The sequence below is a fragment of the Zootoca vivipara genome, chromosome 11 (assembly GCF_965207765.1).
Source record: "Zootoca vivipara chromosome 11, rZooViv2.hap1.1, whole genome shotgun sequence".
NCBI lineage: Eukaryota > Metazoa > Chordata > Lepidosauria > Squamata > Lacertidae > Zootoca > Zootoca vivipara.
The window spans coordinates 45,942,430-45,955,246 of NC_142594.1; the positions used below are offsets into that span (position 1 = coordinate 45,942,430).

Here is a 12,817-nt window from a genome sequence, read left to right on the forward strand (position 1 = left end):
TAGAAACTTGTTATGAAGCAAGGGTGAGAAGTACCAAGAAGGACTGTAGTAAAATAAAAAAATTCCTTCAGTAGCACCTTAAAGACCAACTAAGTTTTTATTTTGGTATGCGCTGGATTATGGAGAAAGCTAGAGAGTTCCAGAAAAACGTCTACTTCTGCTTCATTGACTATGCAAAAGCCTTTGACTGTGTCGACCACAGCAAACTATGGCAAGTTCTTAAAGAAATGGGAGTGCCTGATCACCTCATCTGTCTCCTGAGAAATCTCTATGTGGGACAAGAAGCTACAGTTAGAACTGGGTATGGAACAACTGATTGGTTCAAAATTGGGAAAGGAGTACGACAAGGTTGTATATTGTCTCCCTGCTTATTTAACTTATATGCAGAATTCATCATGCGAAAGGCTGGACTAGATGAATCCCAAGCCGGAATTAAGATTGCCGGAAGAAATATCAACAACCTCAGATATGCAGATGACACAACCTTGATGGCAGAAAGCGAGGAGGAATTAAAGAACCTTTTAATGAGGGTGAAAGAGGAGAGCGCAAAATATGGTCTGAAGCTCAACATCAAAAAAACCAAGATCATGGCCACTGGTCCCATCACCTCCTGGCAAATAGAAGGGGAAGAAATGGAGGCAGTGAGAGATTTTACTTTCTTGGGCTCCTTGATCACTGCAGATGGTGACAGCAGTCACGAAATTAAAAGACGCCTGCTTCTTGGGAGAAAAGCAATGACAAACCTAGACAGCATCTTAAAAAGCAGAGACATCACCTTGCCGACAAAGGTCCGTATAGTTAAAGCTATGGTTTTCCCAGTAGTGATGTATGGAAGTGAGAGCTGGACCATAAAGAAGGCTGATCGCCGAAGAATTGATGCTTTTGAATTATGGTGCTGGAGGAGACTCTTGAGAGTCCCATGGACTGCAAGAAGATCAAACCTATCCATTCTTAAGGAAATCAGCCCTGAGTGCTCCCTGGAAGGACAGATCGTGAAGCTCAGGCTCCAATACTTTGGCCACCTCATGAGAAGAGAAGAATCCTTGGAAAAGACCCTGATGTTGGGAAAGATTGAGGGCACTAGGAGAAGGGGACGACAGAGGACAAGATGGTTGGACAGTGTTCTCGAAGCTACGAACATGAGTTTGACCAAATTGCGGGAGGCAGTGCAAGACAGGAGTGCCTGGCGTGCTATGGTCCATGGGGTCACGAAGAGTCGGACACGACTAAACGACTAAACAACAACAACAACAACAATGAGCTTTCGTGTGCATGCACACTTCTTCAGATACACAGAAGGACTGTGTTGGATTTTATCTCCTGGTCTAAAGTTAGCCGCATATGACTTTGTTCTTTACTAAAATCAGACCTGGTGAACTTTCGTCAAGGGGATACAATCCAGTGCAGTCCATCTCGGCACTTCCAGTATAACATAGAATTAACTTTCCTCTCTTGTTTTCGAATGGAAAGTACAGAGACCTTCCACCACAAAGATGCCAAAGAACAGGGCAATGCAGGTCTGTAGCCCATAGTGAATCACGGTCAAAGATGGCTTTAACGTTAATACTGGAACTTCAGGCTCTATGTGGCTCTAGCCTTTCTCTCTCTCTTTGACTTTACATTTGTTGTCAGAAATGAGGGTGCTTTCAAAATTGGCTTACTGCTGTTGATGCCATATTTTTAATTAGGAATTTTCAAAGAGCATCCCAGTCTGCCACTGTTGTGACCTGTCAAGCTGCTGAGAGACTGCTGGTCCTCTCCTGATACCAGCTTAGCCTGCGATTGACACTTGTACCCAATTTGTATAAGGCTGCTTGAAGTGTCTGTGTTCTTCTTCTTAATGGGCTTGTTTGTTTACAGGAGACTCAGGGAAATCGCAAATCCTCTTCAATATTTGAGAGTGTTCAGGCACTTTTCGAGTAGCTGTGGGTTTTTTTTTATATTAAAAAAGCCACCTTTGATTATCTGGGTCAAACTTTTTGCAAACTATCTCGTAAGGTTTGTATGAAGGGAAGGGTCTTCGTTACTTTGTTGACTGTTTGAATATGGTTGTGCTTTCAGAGTACAATGTTGACATCCAAAGACTGCTTACAGGTAGAGAGGACAGTGATTTTCCTTTCCCCACAACCAGGCATTATAGGGGGTCCCTGACTTTCAGGAGCCTAGGTGGGGGAGCAAGGAGTTTCATGGGCCTGGGGGAGAAAGCTTCAGTTGTGCATGTGCAACACCGCGTGTTGCTCCTTGGGCGACCTCTGTTCTTTAGACTTCAATAACTATTTTGCATTTGTAAAAAACAACAACATATGAATGCCTCTTTGTCTTTGCACATTTCCACATCACTTTGCTCACATTCAATGTACAGCATAAGTAGCACCTTGATTCAGTTTATTTCTCCCTTATTTTATGGACGTACAGTAACATCCAATTGTTGAACAACAATTGTGGATACAGATAAAGGAGTTATGAATCTTAAAAGGCTTGAGAAGAATAGGTTATTATCTTAAGCCATTTATGGTTTATCATTATCATAATAATAGCTCACAGGATGCTTTGCATGAATGCCAATTCCCTGGCAACTTGCTCAGTATAATAAGGCAGTAGAAATACTCTTTGGCATAAGGTTCCTAGCACTGGTGCAGGGGGACAAATGTCTCTGATATTAGGATTCCGTGTTGGTATGCGTGCTTTTCGATTTCATCAGGAAGCTTTGCACTGCATAACTGAGCTGTGCAACTGAGCTGTGCAACTAAGATGAGGACCAGTTTTCCTCCTGTTCAGTTTCATAGCATCCCACGGGCGCTCAGTTCCTCTGCAAGTGTGGCTGTGTACACATTATCGGCCTAAAATGCAGCAAGGTCATTTCCGCCCACTGTGTTTCAAATTGCATTTGCACGTCATTGTACACATCACTAGGTTGGATCAAACACATCAAGGTTGGGTGTGTTTCCAAGTAATCTGCTGTCTGTCCGTACCAGTGGGCAGGGAAAGGGCCCCAGATGTCTCCATAAGGCTTATTAAATTGAAGCTGGGGTTTTTTGGGGGGTGGGGTGGGGGAATTCATCAAAATTCAGCATTTCTCAAATTGCAAGGTGGGTGTAGATTGTATCTAATGTTGTCTTGTTGTTGGCATCCATCTGTCTCAAGAGACAATAGAGTGCACCTCTGGGGGGTGAAATCTCCTAGAAGCTGCCAGCATGTGGCAGGCACTAGGGAATCCGATCCATCCCCCCCCCCCCATGGTAGACTGCCAGGAATAGACAAGTTTTTACCAATGTCTTTTATTGCAGCCTTTTGGAGTAATGGTGTTGCTCTGAGTAATCTCCACACACACCCCTTCTTTCCTCAGTCGCCAACAGCACCACCCACCTTACGGTGGCTGCTTAGGGCCATTTGTCTTCAAGTTCTTTGCTCTCCTACTTCCAATGCTCATCGGGTTCTGGAAGAAGTGGGGTCTGGAATGCTTTCTAGTGATAATGTGTCTCCCATTAGCTCCCAACTTTGCCCCTCATCTGCCTCTGAGCTGTACTGCCTCTGAGCTATACTGTCTTTCTCTTCTCTGCAAGGTTCAGGCTGGGGAGGAGGGGTCTCCACCATTCCTCCTCTGTCCAGTCCCTGTGTCAGTGTCCACACCCCAGAAACAGCTTCGACTGGCCAACTAAATGTTGTGTGTACTTGTGGGATCTCCCTATCCCATGTTTGCCCACTTGAATGCTTCGATCTGCAGAACTGGTACTGCTACAGGTGCTAATAGCCCTCAGTTGTGAGAAATCGATCTTTTAGTGTGGAAGCACCTGCATTTTTGGAACTCCCTGCCTATTGACATCAATGAGGCACTCTTCTTGGCACCTGCTTAAATCATTTTTGTTTAGGCGAGCTTAGCAGGACATGTGGGCGTTGATGAGATATCATCTTTGTTATTGTTAATAAAAATTATTTTTTAAATACTTAATTGTTTTGAACTTTTTAAAATGATAATTTTAATATTTCTTGTAAACTGCTTAAGGGTTTTATTACAACCAAGTAGTGTATACATTTTGTTAAATGAATGAAACAAATAATCATCGGCTTCCCAATCCAGCAGGGAGTTTAAGGCATACCATGTAAGCATGAGTTTGCGCACAGCCTATCTCTTTATAAAAAATAAACAGACCCAGGTAAATGTGCATCATAATTAATATATGTTTCAGAATCCAGCCCTTTTGCACAGAGAATGTGGGCTACCTCCCACCCTGCTTAAACATGAAGTTAAAGCAGGAAACACACCGTTATGTATTCTTATGGAGTTCCCATGTTGGCTAATTAGAAGGGGTTAGCATAAGACCGATTCTAATACAACTTTCCTTTTCCTTCTAGGTTGATAACGTCCCGCCTGACACCATCATCAACTACATGGTGCAGAACTCCAAAGGAAAAGCTCCTGCTTTAACCCATTCAGCAGCAGCCCATTCAAAATATACTGAAAACATCCCAGTGAGATCCTTCAGCCAACCACAGGGAGATAAATTCCTACTAAAACCGGATGACGGATTTGACAGAAAGGCTCTGTTGGCGGCACTAAATGCATATATCTCTCAGAAAGTTGCGGCAAAAAATCTTGACGGAAGTTCTCCTGTTGGCAGGACTAAAGTGTCTCCCCCCTATACCCATCGGCTCAAGCCTCCTCAGACTGACCATCTTGATGGAACAAGGTTGAAAGAGAAACCAGGAGATATTGAGATGAGGCCACCATTCATAAGGAGACCTGGATCTGGACTGGTACCTGGTTCTGTCCAGAGTGATACGAAGGCCCCTCTAACTCCAGTAGATGGTAAGGGATCCATTTCATCTCCATATGAGTGCTCACCTATTGTTCTAGACCAGGCATAGGCAAACTTGGCCGTCCAGATGTTTTGGGACTACAACTCCCATCATCCCTACCTAACAGGACCGGTGGTCAGGGATTATGGGAGTTGTAGTCCCAAAACACCTGGACGGCCAAGTTTTCCTATGTCTGGTCTAGACCAGTAGTTTCATCTACCGGGATTCCTTAGAAGTTTATCAAGGGATTTGTCAATGAGAAGGTCAATCTTGGCATGTCCCCTCTCTACCATTGATTGTCGCATCCAATGCACAGCTACAGGGGAGGGGAAGCATGTGATTCAGTTCAGACTACTAGTCCGTGATGGTGAGATTGAGCAGGTCTGAACAGTGCACCTTTTATAAGCAATAAATCACTCCCCATAATCCGCTGCAATGCACACAAGTTCTGTGAAGGTTGTGCAGAGAAGTCAATGTGAAATTACAGTAATTGCATAATCATATGGGACTAAATTGCATTATGTTGTAAGGACATTTTATTAAATCGTAGAATTGTAAAGTTGGAAGGTACCCAAGGGTCATCTAGTCCAACCCACTGCAATGCCTGGAACCTGGCATTGGGCTGCAAGAATGTACTGTAAACTATCACATTTTCAAAATGTCTGATAGCCAAGTTCCACCACTTTTCACAGGCTGGGAGTAGTGGCTCCCTCAGATTGTACCCATTATGGAATTAGACTCGAAAAGAAAGTACTAGCACAGTTTGTGGATATGCTACTTCCATAGTTTACTTGATATGGTTCAGACTGACCAATGCATTATTTTCAGTGACAGTCTGTAGCTGAAAAATGTGCTAGGGCAAGCATTTTTGTTGTTGTGAATTCTACTGATGTTAACAACGTTATCTGACCAATAGTACGCAAAATCTCTTAACTGGTATCTGAAGCATACAGTATGTGTTAATGAGATGAAAGCAAACTAACAGTGGCTCCAATTGAGAAAATGTTTGATACACATTGACTTTTAGACCAACAAATTTGCTAGGCAGATATTTTTTAAAGACACAAAAAATGAGCATTTTTCTAGCAGATTCACAACTTTGGGAAACGGGGGGGGGGGCACTGGAAGGATCTCTGCACCACGGCGCCAGATATGCTTAAGACGGCCCTGAAGGCAGCGGCTGGAGTCGCAAGCAGCAACAGCCTTGGCTAACCTGTTCCTTTCCCTTCGGCTCCTTCACTGTCTCGCAGCACCTCCCCTCCAGCTGACTCTGCCCTGCCTATGATATGATATGATATGATATGATATGATATGATATGATATGATATGATAGTGTGTAGCCTGGTGTGGCCTGGGGGGATTACCCCGCCATGGACTGTCCCTGAGAATCGTAGACTGCACAGGTGAGGGTGCTGATCCCTTATTTTCAAATCCAAAACTTGGCAGCTATGATGACAGGTAACTATTGACAGCCCTCCTGGGGAGGTATATGCAGTGTTAGGTGGAGTTTTCTATTAATGTGGGGTAGGTAGTGTTGGTGTGTAGAGCAATCTTTGCCAGGCTGGTTCTCTCCAGGTGTTTTGGATGACAGCTCCCATCACTGCTGACCATTGGCCAGGATCCTCCCTTTGTATAAGCCTGAAGCATTAAACATACCACGTTTTTACATATTGTTTCTCACAGTCTTCTCCTTCATGTTTTTCTTTTGCTCCCCAAACCCATACACTATTGAAGTGTTGCTATTTAGACAGAAGAGAGCCCAGTGTGTGCACCCCCGGAGTGACAGGGTTCATGGTGAGGCAGCTGCCTGATAATAGGTTTCAAAAAAACACAAATTTTAATGTAAATGCAAGTCCAGGTGGCCCTGCACGTATCTGGAATAGGACTGCTGCTAGAGCAAACTAGGTCCATGCTGATTTCATTATCATGCACTGCCCTATTTCCCCTTTCTTAGCAGGAATCTACAGAGAAGAAATACCAGTACTTAAAACTTACAGGGAACAATATGCTGCAAAATGCATTGGATTTTAACAGTTTGGCTTCCACAGGCATAACATTGTAGAGCAGGCATCCCCAAACTACAGCCCTCCAGATGTTTTGGCCTACATCTCCCATGATCCCTAGCTAACAGGACCAGTGGCCAGGGATGATGGGAATTGTAGTCCAAAACATCTGGAGGGCTGAAGTTTGGGGATGCCTGTTGTAGAGCAACATTTCACCATGTTTAGGTACAGTACAATGTTGACCATTTAAGAAAGGCATTCCCACCCTCCAAATAGTTTCTTTCTCTTTAATATCTGTTCACAAACCAAGTGTTTTCTTAGCTTGTTGCCAACAGTGAAACATTTTCTAATGAATCTTCCAATATACTTATGCCATGTTTTTCAAATTGTCCCTGGGATTGCTCTTGGCTTCTATCTTCAGTAGTTGTCAGGCAATAGCAATGCTTCGTATTTTCAGCTTAGTTTTCCTTAAGATGTCAGTCTCCTCTAACAAGAAGCTTATCTTCAGGAGGTATTCCTAGCATCCTAGTGACTGCCCAGTGTGAGAAACAACACACTTCACAGAATGCAGACCATTTCTCTATCTTTGCTTTATTTAATGAACCAGAAAGACCTGCCAAATGTCTTTCAGTGGGCTGTGGAGTAGGGCTGCTGGCCATTCATTTTCTCCTGTTGAATTTCTTTCCCCCTTATTTTCATTCTGCTTGAGATTACGACTGTGCTTTCCTATAGACTGTGAAACCTAGGGAAGGGAACCGGGGAGATAAGACACGATAGAATGAAAGAAAAGAAAATGAGTTGAAAACAAATGAAACTGAAATGGAAAGGTTTTATCAACAGGGTTTTGTTTTTTTATTCAGCAGTCTAGGTTTTCGCTGGATTGAACCCAATTTGCAGGGAGGGAGGGGAAAGCCCACCAGACAGCAATATTAAAATTACATGAGCTCATAAACTTATACTGAACTCATAATTGACCTGTACAATTGTACACTATAGGCATTTAAGATAGGCTATGTAAATATCTAAGAATCTCAAACTGGGGTCTGTGGTCCTCAGGACCTAATCTCTGTGGCATTGTGGTAGCTTCCCATTGGGGGGAGCACCTGGTAATAATAATAATAATAATAATAATAATAATAATAATAATAATAATAATACACCATCCATCTGGCTGGGTTTCCCCAGCCACTCTGGGCGGCTTCCAGCACATATGCACAGGACTGCCTTCAGATGTCTTCTAAAAGTTTTGTAGTTCTGCTTGACATCTGATGAGAGGGCGTTCCACGGAGAGGGTGTCACTGCCGAGAAGGCCCTCTGTAACTTTGCTTCTCGCAGTGAAGGAACCACAAGAAGAGCCTTGGAGGTGGACCCCAGTATCCAGGCTGAACAATGGGGGTGGAGACGCTCCTTCAGGTATGCTCTCTGCTTTGCTTAAACACCACCACTGCCAATGGCGAGATGGTGGCATTTCAGCTACCAGCTCCATAAAGGCAAGATTACCCTAATACTCCTTCTAATTCCAAGATTAGAAGCTCTTCAGTCTGAGGAACCTGACACTAAGGTGCGGAATGAGCTGCTCTCCAGTCATCCATTCCCACTTACCTGCTGGCTGCTTTGATGGCCTGTGTACCTGACTGCTCTCCTGTCTGTTTCCCAACTTGCCTATTGACCTGAAATCTGCTTGCCTCCAGACCTTAATGGATAGAACAGACAAATCCTTGTTGGCCACTGTGAGAACAGGATGCTGGACTAGACGGGCCATTGGCCTGATCCAGCAGGTGTTTCTTATGTTTGATCAGAACCAAGTATACACTTCTAGAGTTAACGCTAAATACATTAGTTCTGGTAAATGAGCCACCATAGCTGCTACAGGGCCATGAGAATTTGCATTCTGGGTGTTTTAGACTCATCTACCCATATACTATCTGAAACCAAAGGGGTGCATTGGTTGCCAGATGTGAAATATATTGGCATTATTTTTAGCTCCCCTACCCCACTATGCCATTCCAGTATTTATCTATTGTTTCTGTTGCATCTAATTACATTTTTCAAATTCATTTTGTATCCTTTTTTAACTATAGTCTTATTGCATTATAAGTGTTATAACAATCCTGCTAACCTTTTTAAATATCTACAGTGATCTTTACGATACTGTACTCTATACATTTCCCCCACTCTTTACTAAAAAAATTATCATCTTGTTGTCTGCTCTTCACGGTCATCTTCGTCATTTTGGCATAGTCCATCCATGATCTTGGTTACGCACTTTTCCTTGGTTGGGACTTTCTCTCCCTTCCACTTCTGGGCAAAAAGCATTTGTCCACCATGGGGTTTCTCATGGCACGACCCACTTGGGTTTTTCAACAGAATTTACCCCAGACTTGCAAATAGCAGCTCGCCCAAGTCAAGTAAAGAAAAGAAAAGGTTGCTTCTGACCAGTTACAGACGTTTTGCAAAATACAGTTCTTTCAACTTGCCCCACAGCATTTAGGCCACAGATGACTGAAGTAGATAAGTTTGGGCTTGTGGGTCATTAACTTCTGTGAATATATTTGCAAGCTTGATTGCACCACGGGGTGCTTTTATATAGAAGTATGTAATTATGGCTGTTAATGTAAATGTTTCATTCATTTAAATGTTATCCCACCATGTCTCAAATGAATAGGGCTCATTATAGTCATTTTTAAAGCATTTTTTTAAAAATAACATGGCACAAAGCCCCTTGAATGATATAAGGGGCACTATGAATCCCAGAAATGAACTCAGCTATCTTATGTTCAGCTATTTATTTGTTTGTTTGTTTGTTTGTTTCCTAATATTTATATACTGCTTGACAAAAAAACCTCCAAGTGGTTTACAAAAGGAATAAACCAATGAAAAACAACAATTTTAAAGATTTTTTTTTAAAGTTCAAAAGTGGGAGTGGATATGCTTTTTAAAAATAATTTGTGTGTCATCTTCTCATTTCACAAAAGAGGAGGGGTGTGGAGTTAGTGACCACCCCAAGCTCATGCAGACTTATTTACGTAACAAGTAACAATAGGTTACTTTTCATTCTGACTGGGTGAAAATGTTCTCAGTCTATTACCTATAGTTTGGCACTGTTGGCTATCTCTTTTCAGATTCCTCCATTTACTTTTGTTTACTTAATGTATTTTTCATCTCCAATATCTTTTAATATTTTCTCCTTTGAAAACATCTGTTAATAACACGTTTAGAAGTCTGTTGTTTGATTTTCTTTGTAGAAATCATCTTGCCTCAGATGTCATATTCCATTTATGTTCTTTGGGGTCATTGATAAACTCATTTCCTTTACTCTGTCCACATCTGACATACATCAGAACAAAACGCAGCTATAACTCTCATTTCAACAGACAGAAGATCCAATATAGTTCAGAAAACATTTATTTACATTTCGTTTTGTAGCATAAACAAATGAGATCAGGGTTCTTGTGTTAAAAGACATATTTATTTCCTGACATTGATGAAGATTGGGTCATAAAAATATAAATAATTATTATTATTATAAATGTGAATTAGCATGGATATATCATTAGATATTAAATTATATTTCAACAACAAAAATACTGTCCTTTCCAGCCAGGCAGGAACCTGCATATACAAGACAGGTCAGCCCCACCAAGCAGTTGGCTATCTGGAAGTGAGAAGTTGGGTCAATGCTGAATGGTCATTTAGCAAGTACCACAGTGAGCAGCACCTGGGATATCTGTATGTGCGAATTCTGTTGGCAGCAGCAATATGGCTCCAAATATAATCGGGGCAAGCATGTTGGAGGCTGAAAACTGTAGGGCTTAAACTGAAATTATAGGAAGTTTTGTCAGGGCTGGGAGTCAGGCATAGGTCACCAACAAAGCAATACTGAGGTCAGTGAAGTTAACGCTTTATTCAAGGAAACAAACCACAGCTCGGCCTAGTGGTTTTCAGGAGGTCTTACCACGATGAAGCAGTTGCAAGGACTTCCTGGGACTCCTCCTTTCCAGGGTGTTTCCCACGCAGTCTCAGGCTTCATTTGTGCACAACAACCCTCTACAGTGGTACCTCGGGTTAAGAACTTAATTCGTTCTGGAGGTCCATTCTTAACCTGAGATACCACTTTAGCTAATGGGGCCTCCCACCGCCACCGGAGCACGATTTCTGTTTCTCATTTCTTCATTTCCCTGTGTGTTCTAGGAGTCCAGAAGGGAGGAGAGCTGGTCACAGCAGGAGAGGGAGACTCCCTGGATTCTGATCAGAGTCTGAATTGTGCTCTGCTGCAGCTTCTTCCTGTTCACTAAACCCTGTTACCTCTTCTGCTTCTGACACCTCCTCCTCCCTGTCTGCTCCTTCCCCCTCTGACGACTCATCTTCGTCCCCCCCACCAATCCCCTGGCTCTAAACCTTCTTCCCCTGGGGATTCCTTGGCTGGTGCCTCTCCCCCCCCTCCCACGCCTCCACATCCAGCCAGTCCATGACAGTTTTAAAACATGGCAATCTCCTCTGAGCTGCTCCTTGTTGTGCTCCTTGTCTCTTCAAGTTGGGAACTTCTTAGGGAGCGGAGAGTTTCAAGACAATTTTGTGCACCTTGCATTTTGATTGGTTCATTGTAGATGTCTGAACCACCTGCCTGTTTGGAGGTTGGCAGGTACGGTAGGTCTGTGGGAAGCTCCTCCTGGGAATTTGTGTTGGGTAGAATGATAAGATGTGGGATTCCGATGAGAGCCCTCTGTTTCATGGCCAGTATTGGATAGACTTTATAGGGATGGGCCATGACACGCTTGAGATCTCCCCATTTAACACCCCAGTTAAGCCCTTTACGTGACTGGGTAAGTCAAATTGATATTGCTGCTTCATAATTCAGTGGTGGTGATTTATTTAAAGTCCCTCCTTCTTTTGTGGATACCTAGTAGAAAAATAGCTCTGGTCCTTTTCTTTTTTCAGCAGACTGCATGTTTCTTATATGTAATTATATTGATGTGCCCTCTATCTTTACTCTGCAAAAACTACATTATGGTTGACTGAGTGTAATCATAATTTATTTCTATAGTTAAGCAGCTTTAGTACAGCATAAGTTGATTTTGTTAGGAAGTCTTGATATAGGGTTTGTAATGGGGAGGGGAGGGAGAGACCACTAATGTGATAAAATAAATACATTTTTGTCCTAGGGATACAGGCATTCCTGAATAAACCATATTGGTCTGGGAAAAGTTTTGCCACTAATTTATCCCAAATCAATTGTTTCAGTAGGGCAAGGCATGTCCAGTGAGAAAAGTGATCTAATTACTGATTCCTATAAGAAGATAATCCCATGAATTAGTAACATTGAAACTATTCAATAAACACATTTGAATAAGAGGAGAGAGAAAAAACATTTCCAAGGCTATATTTATGAATACAGATTAGCACAGAATAATGTAGTCAAGACTTCATAGATAATTAAATAGCTCCTACTGAGGACTGGAGCAGAGACTACAATGCTTTGTTTTTCTTTTCCTTGCACATACCATCAGACTTTTCATAAGTAATCAAGTTTCTCCTCCTTCCCTCCCTCCCTTCCTAAGAAATATTTATTCAGGACGTTCTGAGGGACCTGAAGAAACATCATGTGGATGTAGATAAGTTGAGCCCGCTAGAGCTGGACGAGATGGCAGATATCATTGCTGATGCCATTCAGGCTGTTGATGTAGATGAAGAAAAGAAGAATGCCGCTGGGAAGGTTGGAGGAGAGACAGAAGAGAAGAGAGTGGATGCCGAAGAAAAAGATGATTATGAGATGGGATTAATGAGAGCCGGTTACCCTTTACAAGGTACTATATCCACCATGGCAGCTTTCCTTTCCTTTCTGAAGGAATTCAGTCTTAAAACAGCCATGCACAAAGATGCAAAGAGGAGGAACTTACCTGCTCACCCGTCCCACTGCCGGCTCACTGCCCTATTCTCCCTGCTGCTTGCGAGCTCCCCTCCACTTATCATTGCCTTACTGTTAGCTTCCCAGACCAATATATTTTGCTGCCTGAGGT

At 42.6% G+C, this 12,817-nt stretch overlaps 1 protein-coding gene across 1 annotated transcript in view; it reads left to right on the plus strand.

Annotated features, from left to right (window-relative positions):
* The window catches only part of PTPRN2 (protein tyrosine phosphatase receptor type N2), a 615,253-nt gene that overhangs the window by 173,962 nt on the left and 428,474 nt on the right, over positions 1-12,817 (plus strand). Inside the window, exons 6-7 of the mRNA XM_035129839.3 lie at positions 4,354-4,807; positions 12,359-12,604. Of these exons, the coding sequence (XP_034985730.2) occupies positions 4,354-4,807; positions 12,359-12,604 (700 nt within the window). The remainder of the gene's footprint in view (positions 1-4,353; positions 4,808-12,358; positions 12,605-12,817) is intronic.